Raw genomic sequence first — 18450 nt, 5'->3', positions numbered from 1 at the left:
ATAGCTTTTGGAATGGTTGTCTTCCAATTGGAATCAGATCCTGTCCTTCAGCTCCTCTTTCAGTAGTCTGGGCACTGCTTGGGAGTCACCTGAAGTGACTTGCCTACAAAAACTGGAATTCTTCTTTGAGGCTATCCCTTTGGGTGCTTTACCTTAGGTGTTTGGCTGCCCTAGCACGCCTGTCAGGAAGATTTGTATAGCAGTACTTTAGCTAGGCTGTTCATGGACGCGCAGCAATTCTGACTCGCCAGCAGCTAATGCGCATGTGCAAACCCTGATCCTCTCAGTTCCTTCTGTGCCATCGCCGGTTGGAACCCACAGTACGCTCTGCATTGAGCTCCTCAATTAGTAAGATATCCTTTGATTCTTGCATTTTAGTCTGATTTAGCATTTAAAACCTTTATCTTTTACCTAGCAAAAGAGAAGGTGTGGGGGTTTTTTTTTTCCTTCTCTTCATGTCGAACCACAAATAAGCAGAGGGCTTCTTGCCTACCACTTTCTCCCATTGCAGGGATCACCCACACGGGCTTGCTCATCCATGTTTTTAATCTTTTAATGTTTTTACTATTTTGTTCTTTTATTCCTCCACCTGAGGAGATCTGCAAGTCCTCCTCAGACCTCTTCCCATCCCACCTTACACATACACAATAGTGGCCAGTGCGCAGATGCCACTTATCTGCCACTTATATTTTTCCCACCCAGACAGGTGTTTGCTTATTTCTGCTGCCTGGGAGGGGAAAGGAATATGGAGTACCTCAGAGCATTCTTCACAGAGCCCTGATTGCCGGAACCAGAACAGTGAGACAACATTTTTGCTTGAACAGCAATCTGACCACACTTAACCTTTGGGTTTTCTGCATCCCCGCTTACACTCTTACAGTGGCAATGCCAGATAAGGCAGCAGAAGCTGCCTCAGCTGCAAGTTCTGCAACCTCTAAACAATTTAAGAGGACAAATGCAGATGCTAACAGAGAATCCCCTTCACCCAAGACAGGGCAATCCTGCAATTCCAAGCCAGTTCCGTCCCCTGTGGGAGCTCTGGACAGTAGCTTGCTAGGGCTGCAATCACTCACTGTGCCCTGAGGGTCCCAAGATGTGACTTCAAGGCCAAAACAAGCTAGCAAGCCTAAGCCCCTTGTGGCACAAAAGCTCAAGGCAGCTACTGCACCGCCTGTGCAGACTCCATGCTCTGCTTCTGATAAAAATAGTGAGTTGACTAAAGCCCCATGCGCGACTCTGCCAGTGTGCGTGCCCATCCTGTGGCCTGGCAAGGCAAAAAGCTCACAGCCAAAGTAGCCCCTGCTGCGTATTCCTCAAATGTATTATTTTACATCTATGGACAGGCTAAAGGCTACTTCAGTACCGAAAAGCGGAGTAGTGGGTACTGACGCCTCTCCGATGCTTGCCAGGTTCTCTCCAGAAAATATAACATCTCCTGCACCTCCTTTGTATAGTGAGGAGGAAACTGTATCTTTCAAATTCTCTCACCCATGCATTCCTCCCCTAGAAGGGGGACACCTCTGCCTCAACCAGTGATGCCTCAATGGCACCCCGGCCAGTTGCTACCATCTTTTGTGACCATGCCTCCCGCTTAGTCATACTGGGACCCTTGGGCATCTCTCAGAACACACCAGCAACACTGGTCAGACTCACTCAAGACAAACTTTAGTGACCTCTCTAGATGTGGATGGGGACCAAATTGACGTGATCATCCCTTTAGTGATGATGATTCCAAAGACTCGTCACACCTGCCAACTCAGCTCTCCTCCAGTGGATGCCCTCATGCCACTGCCTCCATCAGGAGATGCTGATTCATGGGCTTTTCAGGATGTTTTTAGAAGGGTGGCTGATGCATTAGAAATTTCATTAATGACACAGTCTGACACCCAACGTAAGCTTACCAGCATTCTGCACGCTACACCATCAGTGAAATTAGCGCTACCCATAGACCCCGCCCTCGTGGATCCCCCTAAATACCTGTGGCAAACAGCAGCCACCATATCACCAGTGGGCAAAAGGGTGGACAGAAAATATTATGTCTCCTCTCAGAGTGTGAAGTTTCATTTTACACACCCTCCTGCCAACTCCCTCGTAGTTGATGCTGCCAACCAGAGGGCCAAACATACTTTACCTAAATCCACTCCCCCAGGTAGAGTGGAAACTGCTTGATCTCATGGGTAGGAGAGGCTACTGGTCTGCCCTTCTCCAGCTATGCATGTCCAATTATACAGCTATGCGGGCAAAATACACATCACATTTTTGAACTGATATCCATCTTTTTTTTTTTAAGTACATGCCAGAATACAAAAGGGAGCAGTTTTAAAGCCAACACAAATGAGGGCTCCCTAATAGCCAGGCCAGCCTTACAGGCCTCCCTTGATTCTGCTGACACCGCCGCTCATTCCTTTGCAGCCACGGTAGTGTTGAGCATCCTGGCTACATATATCTGGTTTTCCGAAAGAGTCTTAGATGAGGGGTGAGGACCTCCCATTTGAGAGCCCAAAGCTTTTCACGGAGTCCACTGACGCTTCGTTGCACTCCCTGAAAGATTCAAGAGCCACCCTTCATACGCTGGGCATCCAGGTTCCTATGCAGAAATGTAAACAAGATAAAGGCTTTATTCAGAGGTACAGACGTGCCTTCTTTACTCAACCACAAAGGCAGTATGACCACAAAAAGTGACAATGCCAGTACAGGAGGCAAGAGTCTGCTGAACAGCCCACCACGTCCCAGCCTTCTAATGCTAGACAAATGCTTTGAAGTTTAGGTCATGAGTCATCAAACTTATCCCTTCTCTCCTGTCGTTCCTGGCACTCCGATATCTATACAACGCCTAGCACCTTTTTATCACCACTGGTACCTCATAACATCCAACAAGTGGATGTTGGACATCAGAAATAATGGGTACAGCATATCACTTCTGTCCTTTCCAAAACCACAACCACCCACCTCTTCAGGGGCCCATGTCACAAGACCATCTTATGCCAAGAGATCAAACAACTGCTCTCCATCAAAGCAGTGGAACATGTTCCCCACCAGTACCACAATACTGGCTTTTATTTCCACTGTTTCCTCACAGAAAAGAAGTCGGGGACAGAGGCCAACCTTAGACTTGAGGGCTCAACAGGCCTTTCCCAATGCTTCCACATGATTACCCTCTACCATAATTCCCTCCCTCAACAGAGATGACTGGTTGGCGACTCGACCTCCAAAACGCATATTTCCATGTGTCTATCCACCCTGGACACAGGAAATACCTCAGATTTACTGTGGGTGGTCAACACTTCCAGTACATGGTACTCCCCTTCAATCTCTCCACCGCACCAAGGGTATTCTCCAAAGTACTGGCAGTAGTTGCAGCTCATCTGCACAGGCAGGGTATGTCCATCTTCCCATATTTGGATGACTGCCTGGTAAGAGCCGATTCCTTTCAGGAAACACAAGAAGCTGTCCATGCCGCTATGGATCTTTTTCAGTTCCTAGGTTTCCAAATAAACCTCTTAAAATGCCAACTCCAACCAGTCCAGGTACTGGAGTTAATAGGGGGCTCGATTAGATTGCGCCACTGCATCTCTGCCCCATCACCGATCCCTAGTTATACAGGAACTTATCCAGCTGCACCGCACAGCTCCTCTACAACCTGCCAGAGCATATCTCCAGCTCCTAGGCCACGTGGCAGCAGCCACCATGGTGGTGCCTCATGCTAGATTGCATATGAGGCCACTACAACATTATCTCAGCACAGTATCCAGACCAAAGAAACACCCAATGGTGATCGGATCTGCAGAACATGTGCGCTGGGGTCCCCTTCCACAAACCAGTCCTTTCCTTCACGATGGATACATCCCAAATAGACTGAGGCACTCACCTTGGCACCCGCACTACACAAGCCTGATGGTCACCCGCAGAGACCACTTTGCTCATCAATATCCTCAAGCTCCATGCGGTGTTCTACTTCTGCTGGCATTTCCAAGACCACATTTCCAGTTCCACGGTGCAGATGTTTTACATCAACAGACATAGACAACCAAGCTTCAGTGTTTTACATCAAATGGCAGGGAGGGGACCTCAGATCTTACCTCCTCTGCAATGAAGCAATCTGTCTCTGGATTTGGTGCATATCACACAATATAACCTTGATTGCCTCATACCTTGCAGGCAAAAACAACAGAACATCAGACTCTCTCTTAGCAGAAACTTCTTCTCCAACCACGAGTGGGAAATAAATCCCACCGTTTTGCACCAAATCTTCCAATGCTGGGGTTTTCCTCAGACCTATTTGCTACCCAGACTAACAAGAAATGTCCACAGTACTGCTCACGAGCCGACATCGGCTCTCACTCCCTAGGAGACGATTCACAATCCACTGGGGCATAGCACTCCTTTATGCTTTTCTACCGATACCTCTTCTCCATCGAATGGTCAGCAAGATCTTATCAGACAAGGCCAGGGTTATCCTCATAGCCTTGGAATGGCCCAGACAAACCTAGTACATTTGCCTGGTCCAAATGGCATCAGGCAGCCATGGTGTCTCCGTCTGCTCCCACATCTCCTCACCCAGCACTGCGGTTGCCTCCATAGCCCACGCCTCCACACTCTCCAGCTCCAAGTGTGGTTCCTCAGTGGCTCACTCTACTAGAATTACAATGCACACAGCAAGTCCAAGAGATTCTTCTCAATAGTTGCAGAACATCTACTCAAATCTTACCTTTACAAATGGCCACATTTCTCCACTTGCTCCCAAAGAAACAACCTTGATGCAGCCTCAGCTCCAGTATCTGTGATCCTGCAATATATCAGGGAATTTAAGTACTTGGGCATCTCCCTGCACTCCCTTAAAGTCTGTTTTGCTGAAATCACAGCTCTACACCAATCAATAGACAATATATCCGTGTTCACACACACCCCGTAACTAAAAGGTTTCTCAAAGCCTGTGAAACACCTACCTTCCCATCAAACCACTGGTCCCCACTTAGGGCCCCAAGAATGAAATTGAGGTCCCAACAAGAGAGACCTTTGGACCAATGGCAACATGCTTGCTACTCCGCCTCTCCATGAAGGTGGCCTTTCTGGTGACCATAACATCTGCCAGACAGGTGGGAGAAATTGCAGCCCTCATGACAGACCCACCTTTTATAGTCTTCCATAAAGACAAGGTGATGTTTAGGCCTCATCCAAAATTCTTGCCAAAGGTGGTCTCCGCGTTCCACTGCAATGAGCCTATTAACTTACCTAATGTCTTTCCCAAACCTCACGACAATGAGATGCAGGCAGTGCTTCATACCCTCAAGTTCCACAGGGCCATCACGTTCTATATTGACCCACATGAATCCGCAAAACCAACAGATTGTTCATTTCAACAACAGAACCATCTTTGGGACTTCTATCTCCTCCCAGAGATTCTCCAAATGGATAGTGGAACGTATAAGACTGGCTTATTGAGCCTTTGGCAAAGATCCGCCCGCACAACTCGGTGCGCGCTCCACCAGAGCCACGGCTGCATCAACCATATATATCCAGGGCATCCCCTTCTTAGTTGTTTGCAAATCAGCTACCTGGTCATCCACCCATACTTTTGTGACCCACTGTGTGCTCAACACACATCCTTCTAATGGAACTCTTTTCAGCTACTCCATTCTGATGGGCTGTCCATGGAGATGCTATGCCAACTGAAGCACCTGCTTCCAGTGGACGCACTGCTTCATAGTCACCTAAGGTGGAGCCATACACAGGGACAGCCTCGAACTGCAGAGGGTGAGTAACCCTCTCTTCTAACTGAAATTCTTCAAGATGGGTGTCCTTGTGGGTGCTCCACCCCCCGCCCTTCCTCCCCTCTGCTTCTGGGCATCCTCTCAAGTGCCTACCAGGTCAGAGAAGGAACTGAAGTGATCAGGGTTTGCGCGTGTGCATTAGCTGCCGGTGTGTCAGGATTGATGCCATGTGCCAACAACCTATCTAAAACACTGCTATACAAATCTTCCGGCCTGGGGCACCCAAACACCTAAGGTGAAGCACCCACAGGGACACCCATCTTGAAGAACTTCAGTTACTACAGAGGGTGGGTAACCCTTTCTTCTTTGAGGTTCTTTGTCCTTGTATGTGCTCCACTAGCTGGTCTCCTAACCACTCTGCTTCTGAGTCCTGGTCTCTTGGCAAGTTTCATTGTAGAGAATGAACTGCAACAGCAGTGGGTCTGCCCTTCCCTGCATATCCTGAGACTGGAGCAAAAGAGGTAGAGTGCAGGTGCAACAAGAGATTTTCAACATCCAAATCCATGGATCAAAGGCACATTGGCTTGCATGCGTGTCAGATTTAGAGCATCCACAGGGACACAATGTCTGAAAACTCATCTTAAAGACTTAAAGAAACTGCTCATAACCAAAGAAAACTTTGCTTTCAAACATCTGAAAATAAGCAGATTATCTTGATTTTTATGTACAAGTGATGTAGCAGAACAAATAAGCCAGTAGTGATTTCTCAATCTGAAGAGAATTTTTTTTAAAGCCTATAGCCAGGTGACCTGTAACTTTACTAGTTTTAGTTGGAATGCAAAAGCTTACAAAATTGGTTATGTGATCTTGCCCACCTGCCTTATTTTTTTCTTGACATTTTTTTCCTTTTATGGTTGCGGTAATTTCCATATATGAATTACTCAGCACTTAGTCGTAGTAATGATATGTACTGTCACGCAGTCTGAGGCATCTGTGTACAAGACATCAACATTTTTGCAATAGCCATCTGTGTGCTTATCACTGCAATAGTACATGAAATTTTTGGATTGCGCAGTTCTTGGTGATAGGTGAAACCTATTTACTCCTAATGTGTGTTAAGCCTAGAATTTTTATATATATATATATATATATATATATATATATATATATATATATATTTATTTATTTATTTTTTGGTACCACTTCAGTTAAACATGTTAGATTATTTTGAGGATGTTAAAAGCAACTCTGTAGCATAGGATATGTTAAAGTTTGCATTTTCAAAGGACTATAAATCCCTTATTTTTGTTCGGTCTCCAATTTTGCAACAATAACTCTAAAATAATTAAATGTTCCATTTAATTTTTTAAGGAAAATATTCTCTAACTTTTGGAAGTTAGTCATCCGATTTTTTTTTTTAACATTATTCTACCTAAACAGCTATTTCACCTATCCATGCCTCTGTGTAGCATCTGATTTCTGAATTCTGTTGCCTGATATGCTGGTGATTTAGACTGAATGGTAGAATGCTTTAAGGGTTGATGGCTTGATATAATGTATCCGGGCTGTACCTGTACAGCTGCAGGTCACCCATTCAGTTCCTTACCTCAACTTAAATTATCATATGTTACTATCCCTCCTCCTCAACTCTTGTACTCCAACATGTAGCAATACCATGGAGGATTGAGGGGGTTGAGCAAGTATGTGAGAATTAAACTAATATAAGAGGAGCCGATAGGGTTAATCAAAATATAGTATATAACTAGTTTGTTTGGAACTCTCCTAGTCACCCCACTTCTCTCTCACATATAGCCCCACACATGGCATAACCCTCTACAGTTCTGTGCACCCTGTACTCTTCTCTTGAATTGCATCCATGCCCTCTCACCACTTTGCTTCCCCTACATCATTAGCTCCACTCTATCATCTACCTTCCCTGCCGTGCCTCCCTCTAAATCAACCTTTTAAAAAAAAAATAAATGTTTTACATAAGAATAGGGAAGCACAGTGATGGGAGGGAGAGCAGACTCATGGTAATGACTGGGGATATATAGATGGACACAACTAACAACGTTCTGCCCCCTTTTATGGGTTATACCTCATCTAAACCTTGCAATTCACAATTACCATATAGCTTTCTCTACCTTACTTCTCTCACATCCACTACCTCAATACACTGCAATCTTAATTCCAACCTTTGGAAAGACTAAGTGTAACACTTATTTCCACAACTCAGCACCTAAAAATAACACTATTAATGCTTCCAACAATTATTTCCCAAGGTGAGAACTCATTCTACTTTCAAAAGCAAAACATTCAATCCATTAAAAATCAAGGAAAATTATCCGCTTAAAATCTACACCATACACATTAAGACTCTACTTCAGACATTTCAGATAATTAGTAAAGATCTAATTTCTAGCTCTCCATAAGGTCAAAAGTTGCACATTTTGTTTGGAAGTGATGATGTATTTTGTGGATTGTGAATGCAGGAATGTTGAAGTGGGGAAGGCACAACTGTGGTTGTGGGTTATAAAGATTTACCAAGGATTTAAATGATTTCCTGCTTTTTATGATTATGCTGGCAGTATGAGCACTTTTTTAAAAGCATCTCTTCTAGGAGATATGTAATCTATGTAATTCTACATTAAATTTCTTAATGTCAACATCATTTATGTTTAGGTTTAACAGAATTTTCAAACTTGTTTGGGGAGATGAGCCTCTATTTTGTTTTCAGTATCCCTTTTAAAGAATTGCAGAGTTTCTAGGAGGGTCATCCTTAAATTACTAGTTCAAGGGTGGGGAACCTAAGGCCTGAGGACTTGATGCAGTCCATGGGTTGCATGTGTCTGGCCCCCAAGGGTTAGGACCTCCCCGCCATTCCAGCCCCCCTGGTGCCTCCCTGCAGCCCGCAGCTCCCAACTGATTTTTCTGTGCATCAGCGGCCCCAACCCAAAAAAGGTTTCCCTACCCCTGGACTAGTTGATATAAGCATTTTTAATATTGTCTGACCAATTGTCTCCCACTGTGTTAAATTCTACTCTTGTTAACTTGATGGTAATGCAAATTCTTTGCTCATGTACAGGATAGGATTGCTGAAGTCTTGACTACTAATCACAAGTACAAAATATACCGTTGTAATGTGGTAGTGTAATGTAAAATAGATATTTAATTGGTTAATATATTTCCTTAATAACAAATACAGCTGTAATGGAACAACTAGATGTTGGCATTGTTCCATATATTGTCCTTCTAGTGGTCCCAGTTTTGGGTCGAATGAGCGATCAGACAGACAGTGTACGTTTCATGGCTACTCAGTGCTTTGCAACACTAATTAGACTAATGCCCCTTGAGGTAAGTTGGAGTTGTTTGAATACTTGTGCTCTTTTGTCCTCTTATTGTTTGTTAGCCAGAAGGAACTAATTCAGCCCTCACACGGGTTCCATTTATATGGAAGGCACTTAGAAGGGACATCTGTGTGTGTATAAAGGCAAAATTAGGGCTTCTTCCCTCCACCGCACCCCAGCATTTTGGGTTTTTTTGTTTTTTTTAAGAGCTGTATTAATGTGTGTAATAATGCCTCATTAAGGAAGATTCATTATTTTTGTATATCTTGCTACTCTTCCTAATTTTTTTCTCAAAATTATTTTAACAAAGTGGTTTTTAGTTTCTTTCAAGAGTGTTTTGCCCTGATTTCTGATGCATATTTCTTGTTGCTGTGCAAGTGGTCATGAGAAATACATAGCAAACTATTCAGTTGAGTGAAAGAGAAAAAAATGAAATACTAGTCATGAAAATAAACAAGGTTCTGGTGAATGTTAAACATTCTGCTTTATCCCTGGCTGACCTTTCTGAAAAATCTAAATGAAGTTCAAGTAAAATATTAAATGTAACCTTATGACACCTTAAGTAACCAACCCTGGTTAGAACCAGTTCTAATCTTGATTTTAATTTAACACAATTAAAAACCTCTCATTTCTGTATAGTTTCCCCAGTGTTGCTGTCTAGAAAGTACTATGTTTATGAGTAACTTATGTTTTCACCAGTAGATGGTAATAGAACACAGTTTTCAAAATTCACTAAAACTGGATTTTCACCAGTGATGTATGACTCAGTGAATTGTCCACAAGCTTTTTATATAACTTAATACCTTAGCTTTTTCTTTAGTCAGTACTATGCATGTCAAACAATTTTAAAAAATATTCAATTAATCACAATATTTAAAATATTTGTGATTAATTGCACTGTTAATAGAATAATTTAAAGCATAAAATATTTTGGATGTTTTTCTACATTTTCAGATATGTTCATTTCAGTTAGCACCATACATTTTGTATAATGTAAGTTATATTTTTATTACAAATATTTGCACTATAAAGTGTATTTTCAATTTACCTCCTATAAGTCCACTCAGTCCTACTTCTGGTTCCATTAATCACTAAGACAAACAGTTTGTTTACATTTATGGGAAATGATCCTTCCTGCTTTTTATTTATAATCACCTAAAAGTGAGAACAGGCATGCAGATGGCACCATTGTAGCTAGTGTTGCAAGGTATTTATGCGCCACATAACATAATCCTTCATATACACCTTCATGGTTTGACTTGCAGGCTCTAAAGTTTTACATTGTGGTGTTTTTTTGTTTGTTTATATTCCAAAAAAATCTACATTTGTGAGTTCCCTTTTCAGGATGAAGAGAGAGGACTACAGTATTTGGAGGTGAATTAAAATATTTTGTAATATAAATGTAAAGTGAGCACTGTTCACTTTGTATTCAGTGCTAACTGAAATTAATATATTTGAAATTGTAGAAAAGCATTTAAAACATTTTATAATTTATATTGGTATTCTATTATTTAACAGTGTGATTTAAAACTGTGATTAACTAGAAATAAATTGCTGTAATTTATTTGTTTTGCCTTAATTGCACGTGTTTACTGCAATTAACTGACAGTGCTAGTCAGAACTGAATCTAGTAACCAGCTTTTTCTCTAAACTAGGCTCTCTTTTCTGTGACTATGCTTATGCTGAAATTCAGGACATAGAAGCCAGCAACATTCAAATTATTTTTATAAATGGCAAAACCAAATGAGTTTGCAAATGATCAAATTTACTAATGCTTTTCCCATTTTTGATTGCATTTTGAAAAGATAATTCCTGGTTCTATTAAATACTGTAAAGGTTTGCTCCTATATTTTGAACAGAATGGGATACTGCATTGTTATGGATGATTTACAAGAAAAATGGTGATGCCAGCTATGACTTCTTGTTGAATTACAATAAATTGTCTTCAGTGCCATGTCAAATTTAAAATTTGTAGGACTCTCAGTGAAAGCTTATCTACCTCTTCCAGTCCCTTGTGCCATTGAAAAGGGACCTAAGATGGAATCAATGTCTCCATAGTATGAGCCACCTGCCAAGAACTAGGCCTCCTTGTGAACAAACAGAATCAACTCTGACTCCAGTACAGAGAATAAAGTTTATAAGAGCAGTGATTGATTCCACTTGGCCAAGTCTATGTGCTGGCTGAGCAATGTTGGAACTCATTGCACGTTCGAAGTGCCACCTGTTCATGACTCCTCTACTAGAAATCTAGCAGTAGGCTGCTAGATCACATGACTGCTTGTACTTACGTGGTATGGTATCTGATTTGGTCTCAACCAATGCAGATATGGCTAGCATCAGTCTACTTCTCCAGCAGGCATCACTTGCACCTGGTCATCACAATTCCCGGCAACTGTCCTAGCACCTGATCTGGTGAGCAGATGTGCAATCTGTGATGAATCCGGTTCCCTTCATAGCCCTGGCCTGTCAATGATGTCTGTATCAGATAGGGATGTAAAATCCATTTTAAAAAGTTAATCAGTTAAACTTAATATTTAACAGATATCCCACAGTTAAAGTGGCATGGTGCAGTGGGCCTTTCAGGGCTGGAGCACCTCACCATAACATAGGAGGGACACTGCTCCGGCCAGGCTGGTTAATCACTTTACATCCCGAACATCAGATGCTTCTGACTTGGGATGGAGAGCCCACCTCTGGGTTCAGTGCTCAAGAAGACATTCCCCTTCATACAAGTGTCAGGGAGCTCAGGATGATACACTTCACGTGTCAGGCATTCCTTTCCTACCTGTTGGGTAGAGCAGTGCAAATTCTGATGGACAATGTAGCTGCATTGTTCTTCATCAACAAGCAAAGTGGGATCCAACTTGTCAGTTTTGACTTGAGGCTCTCTGATTGTGGGACTTCAGTGTGCAGCATACCAGCCACCTGAAGGCATGACCTCTCTCTGGGCTCCAGAATGCTCTGATGAATCTCCTCAGCAGGTCGTTTTCTTGCCATGAGTGGTCACTCCAGTCAGTTTATCAGCACTATTGCCCAGAGATGGGAGACCTCCAAACTGAACCTGTTTATGTCCAGGTAGAACAGAAAATGTCAGCAGTCTTGCTTGATGTGCAGGCTTGACAATGGTTCTCTGTGCAATGCCTTCCTGCTCCCATTGTTAGGGAAGTTCTTGTATGCTTTTCTGCTAATACCCCTGGTTCACAAAGTTATTGAAAAGATTAAGAAGGACAAGACAAAGGTCATCCTGGTAGTCCCAGGATGATTTGGCATGCCTTTGGATTTCTCAATAGCAGCTCCTTTAGAGTTCCTTCCACTACTGGGCTGACTTTTACAGAACCAGGGCCAGTTGCTTCATCTGAACCTAGTGTCCCTCAGCTTGACCATGTGGCTGCTGCACACTGAATACTGACAAATGCAAGTCCTGCTTTGTAAAAGGAGACCTTCCGGTGTGGCAAATTACTTGATCAGATGGAAGTGCTTTTCTTGTTGGGCCTCAGAAGAGGGTCTCTCTCCCTCTTGGTCATTGTTGCTATCTATTTTGGACTGTCTGCTCCACCTAAGGCAACAAGGCATGGCTCTTTCATCAATTACTGTCCACTTGGTAGTCATCTCTGCCTTCCATTCTTCAATCCATGTAAGTCAGTCTTCTCCCATGAAATGACAGTTGGGTTTCTGAGAGGCCTGGAGAGACTCTACTTGCAAGTTCACAATCTGATCCCTTATTGGGATTTGACCATGTTGCTGATGAGACTCACATCTCTGCCCTTAAAAGTGCTGGCTTCCTGATTCTTGTGGCTCTTGTTGTTGTTAGAGGTTTCCTTTCTGATGGTGATCCCTTCACTCAGAAGGTCTCCAAGATCAGAACATTGACATCCAAACCCCCTTATATGGTGTTTTATCAGGACAAGGTGCAGGTGTGCCCCCCCCCCCCCCCCCCACCACACACCTGTGTTTTTGTTTGTTTGTTTGTTTTTTAAAAAGGGTGGTGTCACAGTTCCTCAATAATTGGGACAGCTTTCAATTAGTCTTCTTTCCAAAGCACCATTACACCAACAGTGATTTCGGCTGCATATCTTAGATGTGTGGGAGGGCTGGCCTTCTGCCTCCAAGGAACTAAATCATCTTGGAGTGATGTCCCCATGGGTGCTCCACTCTAGGCGCTAGTGCGTCCTCCTGCTGGTGACTGGAGATTTTTCTAGTAGTGCCCTGCTGCACCACACGTGCATCATAACACCTCCTCATGCCGTTGGTGTCTGTTGGGCATGCACACGGTGCAGCCCCCTCAGTTCTTTCTCTACTGCCCTTGACAGCCAACAGAGCTCCGTGAAGTCACCCTTTTTCTCCTAAAAGGCACTCTTGAAGAGGGTTGCCCTGGCACAAGAATGGGATCTGCAAGAGGTACAGGAAAATCAATACAGACTCTTGCGCACATTGCAACCTTCCACATCCTCTAGATTCGCCCTCCCTATGGATGAGGCCATCATGACCCTGCCAATAATATCTGGCAAACCCCAGCTTCCATTACTCCCACCAAGAGGACTGACTGCAAATATTTCATCACCCCAAAGGGTATGAACTTTCTTTTTACACACCCTCTGCCTAACTCTTTGGTAGACTCAGACATAAGACACAGCAGCCGAATATTAGGTCCACTCCCCAAGACAAGGATCATAAATGATTAGACATTATGGGGAGGGAAGTCTAGTCCCCTGTGACTTTAATTCTAAGGGCAGCAAATTATACCAGCATGCTAGCCGATTACTTCTACTCAAGCTATTCCCAACTCCAAGAACTTCTCCAATTTCTTCTGGAGCATAAGAGGTTAATACTCCTCAGCATCATGCAGGAGGGGCATACCGTCTCTCACAGTGCATTACAATCTGCCATGAATATGGCTGATACTGCAGCCAAGGTTCCAGCATCTGCTACCATCATGCTCAGGGCCTCATGGCACTAGCATGGTTGAGGCAAACATGGTTCCCTTACCTGCACAGGTTAGTGATCGTGAATTCTTACATCTTTCTCCCACCGCGCAATCTTGTCACTCAGCGCCACAGCAGGATTCTCCATCCTGAGCCAGAAAAACTCCACATCCAAGCGTAGTTCTTTCACGGCTCCAGAATGCCAAAAATACCTTTTCAGAGTAAAGTAGATTCTGATTAACAGTAGAAGAGACTCCACGAGGAAAATTTACTTGTACAAGTGGATGAGATTCTCTGAATGGCTCAAGCGGAGCCATCCCATACCTCCGGACACCATGCCCATCCCCACCATATTGGACTACCTACTACAACTAAGAATCGGACCTCTCTTTCAATACTGTTAAGTTTCATGCAACATCAGTAGAATCAATCCATAGAAACAGCTGTGGCATTTCATTCTTTTCAGACTCACTCGCTAAATGCTTTTGCAGGCCTGCTGAACACCTTTCCTTTGGTGCGGCCTCCAGTCCCCATCTGGGACCTAAATCACTTCCTTAAAAGTTTATCTAAATCACCCTTTGATCCTCTAGCAACTTGCTCTTGGATACATCTCTGTATGAAAGCCGCCTTTTTGGTAGCCATAACTTCAAGCAGGAGAGCCAGGGAGCTGGCAGTATTAATGGCAGACCCCTCTCCTCCCCACCTGCCGTACAAGGTATTTGCCAAAGACTGAGTAACCCTTCAACCTCTCCCCAAATTCCTACGAAAGATCCCAATTCCCTTTCATATTAATGAACTGATACACATACCTGTGTGTGTTTCCCCAAGCTGCACACTGATCCATCCTAAGCAGCATTACACACCTTGGACATTCAAAGAGCACTTGCTTTCTACCTAGATCAGACAGAACCATGGAGAAAATCAACTAGACCAGGGTGGGCAATAATTTTTAGCCAGTGCCACTTCAAAAATTTTTGAAGTGTTTTTCAAGATGTGTTGCTGATGTGCGTTCCATGACGTGCCCTCCTACCCAGCTGTTGGAGTTAACACCAAGAAGGAACTCGGAGCATGGGACCAGTTGTGCCCTTTATATTGGCACATGAGTGCAGAGTTCCAAGGGCTGTAGGACTAGCCTTATGGATACTACTCAAGGGGAAAATCTTTAGCAGTTGTGCACATGGGCATGCACACACTTAGAATGGAATGAATGTGAGAAACACATCTCAATGAGCAACCATTACAAATGTTAAGTAACTGTTTCCTGCCATGGAAGACATCACCAACTGCCTGAACTTCTACTCTGGAGGAGTCATAATTATGAGCCTAGTTTGTTACCAGAGTCCTTCCCCTATGTTGGTCTCCAGTCTTCCTACGTCTCCTCAACCCCCGACCCTCTTCTCTGGAACCTTGGGGTGATATCCAAGTTCAGATTGAACAACATTATGCTGATGCTAATAGCCTATACTTTCTGCAGTAATTTTGACTAAGATTTCCTTTGTAGATATCTGTTGAACTTCCAGTCCATCTCCTAATCTTCCTGGACATAAACTAGTCCGGTATTCTACTAGAACCATGATTGTTGCACCTTCTAGCTTGGATGTTGGCTGATTGAGCACAGCCGACTGCTCTTGATTAATTTAAGAGCCTCATGCAGCCCTTTCCTTCCTTCCTTCCTTCCTTCCTTCACCTCTAACCAACCTGAGCAAGAGCTAGTCCGGTTCTGCCCTTCTAAAATGTTTTAACCCTTTGCCATGTTGCTTTCGGGGTTTCTATTCCACAAAGGTGCTTTTCACTAAAGTTAGTAGTAACTTTCTCTTGGCAAAGTTTTCTTTCCTCACTGTTCCTATTTGTTCTCTGACACTACACAGTTGGTTACTTTTTTGCTCCACATCTCCTCCTCTTTGGTTTTGTGGAGTACTGTATTTTCTTGGTCATTCTGTATTCCTAGCCTTTCAGTTGCATTTCCTTTAGGGTTCAGCCACCTTTTGATGTTCCCCAGAGCTCTGTGTTTGGTGCTCTCCTTCCCTTCCCCTACACCATTTGTTAGTGAATTTCTAAGAGAAGTTTATTGTTAATCTTCATGCTGATAAAATAAAGATTAAACATTTTGATTAAACAATCTGAAGATTTGAATGGGGGTACAGAAATTGAGTAATCACAAAGTGGTACTAATGAGGAAAATTAATTTAGAGCTCACCTCAAAATAGGACACCTCTCACTACCAGGAATAAGAAACTAAAGGTACAACATTTTCATACTAAACAATAGAGAAACTTGAGCACCTTTCTAGCTGTTTTAATAAATAGATAAATAGTTTGGTCCTACATTATTTATAGTTATTTTAGATCAGGTTTGGTTTTGGAAACCCTTGGTTTTAGCACAGCACAGCTGTGCTCAGTGGTGGAACTAGAATCTTTCATAGAGTACTTTAAGCTTTTTATTTTAAAAACTTTTGTAAAGGGTGTGTTTTGCATTCAGACTAGAATTGAATGTCCCCCAAAGAGTTAGGTGGGCTTATTTTTTTTAAATTTGTTTTAAATATAAAACCCAGGAAACAGCTCAGATATTGGTGTTAATGACTAGAAGGTAAGCCATCATTTATGGAGAAAAAGAATGCATAAACCCAGGGGATCGGGAGCAGGCCTGGCCAAAGAGTGTACAGAGCTGTACAGAGCTGAGCTGCACGGCTCCCATCCAGGTGGGCGGGGCCAGGAGCTGGGCAGCACAGGTCTCTGAATGCGGGTGACCACCTCGCTTGCTTGGCCCAAAGGCCAGGCCTGGTGGGGAAGAGACCAAGGATATTAATATGTTGGCTTAGGTTCTGCTCTTGAACCCAGCAACTCCCATCTTAGCACTTAATTCCTTCTCTATTAACCTTTTCAAATATTAACTAAAATATTATAGAATTTGATTTAATTTATTGTAGCCCCGATGACCACTTATTGATGCAGCATAGTAGCATGAAATAATTAACCTGCTAAAATGCAGATTTTTTCTGGATCTTAACATTTCTCCTTCTTGTATTAGTGACCTGGTCAAATAGATCCCTTCTTTGTGTTTTGGCATGATATGATCTATCTTGGAGGTGACCATCACAGAAGCTGAAGGAATAGAGCACTATCACCTCTGAGGACCTTTATGTTGTCAGAAAGTGTTTTAGTCTAGCTAGTAGAGTGGAGCCTTTACATTCCCCTACCCTCTTGCCAAATGTCTTCAGACATCTCAGTAAGGTGACCCAGTCTTCTTGAGCAGCTGGGGCCCAATAAGCTTGAACTGTCTTAACCAGTCAGAGTTGTGGGTAGCTTTTTGGATGGAAGGAAACATAAAAATCCCCACAACCCTCTGATTCAATCCTCCCTCTAAAAGGAAAAGCTCAAGGGTTCTCTTTTGCATGCTTACGTTGAGGAATTTTGGCCAGATTCATAGATTTTTTTTTTTTTAAGGAGTATTTTGATAATCTGTCTGGCCTAAATAATATAGGTCAAAGAACCTCATCCACTAACTTTTGTATCAAGCCCATTACTTGTGTTTGAGTTATAGCATCTCTCTTGGAAAGAACATCCAATTTTTATTTGAGATACAGAACCTACTACATCCTTAAGTAAATTGTTCCAGATGCTAATTATCAACATTATTAAATATTTTACACCTTTTTTGTTTCTCTGAATCTGTCTAGTTTCAGATTTTTGTTTGTGCTTTTCTGCTAGATTAGCAAACTTTCTGCTATTGGAAACTTTTCCCCACGTAGGTACTTGTAGATTGAACAGGTCATCCATTAACCTTCTCTTAGATAAAATAGATTGAAATGCTTTAGTTTCTCATGAGAAGGCATGATTTTCAGACCTTTAATCAAATTTTAGCTCTTCCTATTTAACTTTCAACTTTTCAACATCCTTTTTTGAAGTGCAGACGCCAGAGATGGACACAGTAGCACAATAATGGTCTCACTAATGTGATATACCGCTGTTTCCTTACTCATGCAACAAAGTATTGTTTGACCTCGTAGCTACAGCATCACTCTAGAACAGGGGTTGGCAACCTGTGAGCTGATTTCAGTGGTTCATGGGGTGAGAGCTCAGATCCACCCTTCCCCCACACTCAGCAGGAAGCCTTTGCTGCAGCTTGAGCCTCAGGATTACTGTACAGCTGCAGGCTGGACACCAGCTCTGGTTTCCTGCTTGGTGGGGGTGGGAGTGGGAGAGGTGCATGTGCAGCATAGCATAGGGGCCTGGGCAGCCCAGCAGGACTCTGCACTGAGCTCCACATCCCTGGAGCTGTCCTTGCCCAGCCTAGGCATGCAGCTCTTGGGAGCTAAGGGGTTAACACACATATACACACCCCTCCCCTCCTCCAGGAGGGGCTGGGGCTGGGAGGCTGGTCACACCTTGGGTGCTGAGGCCTGGGCTGCACCGCGCTGTTCCCCTTGAGGTGTGTGCAGGGGCGGGAATCTCTTCCCCAGTACCCCACTGC

The 18450-nt window shown here is 43.2% G+C and overlaps 1 protein-coding gene across 1 annotated transcript in view; it reads left to right on the top strand.

Annotated features, from left to right (window-relative positions):
* The window catches only part of BTAF1 (B-TFIID TATA-box binding protein associated factor 1), a 112133-nt gene that overhangs the window by 60391 nt on the left and 33292 nt on the right, over window positions 1-18450 (top strand). The window contains exon 25 of the mRNA XM_014581830.4: window positions 8917-9065. Within this exon, the coding sequence (XP_014437316.1) occupies window positions 8917-9065 (149 nt within the window). The remainder of the gene's footprint in view (window positions 1-8916; window positions 9066-18450) is intronic.

Source organism: Pelodiscus sinensis, chromosome 8, assembly GCF_052426305.1.
Source record: "Pelodiscus sinensis isolate ZL-2025 chromosome 8, ASM5242630v1, whole genome shotgun sequence".
NCBI lineage: Eukaryota > Metazoa > Chordata > Testudines > Trionychidae > Pelodiscus > Pelodiscus sinensis.
This window is presented reverse-complemented; position numbering and strand designations above follow the sequence as displayed.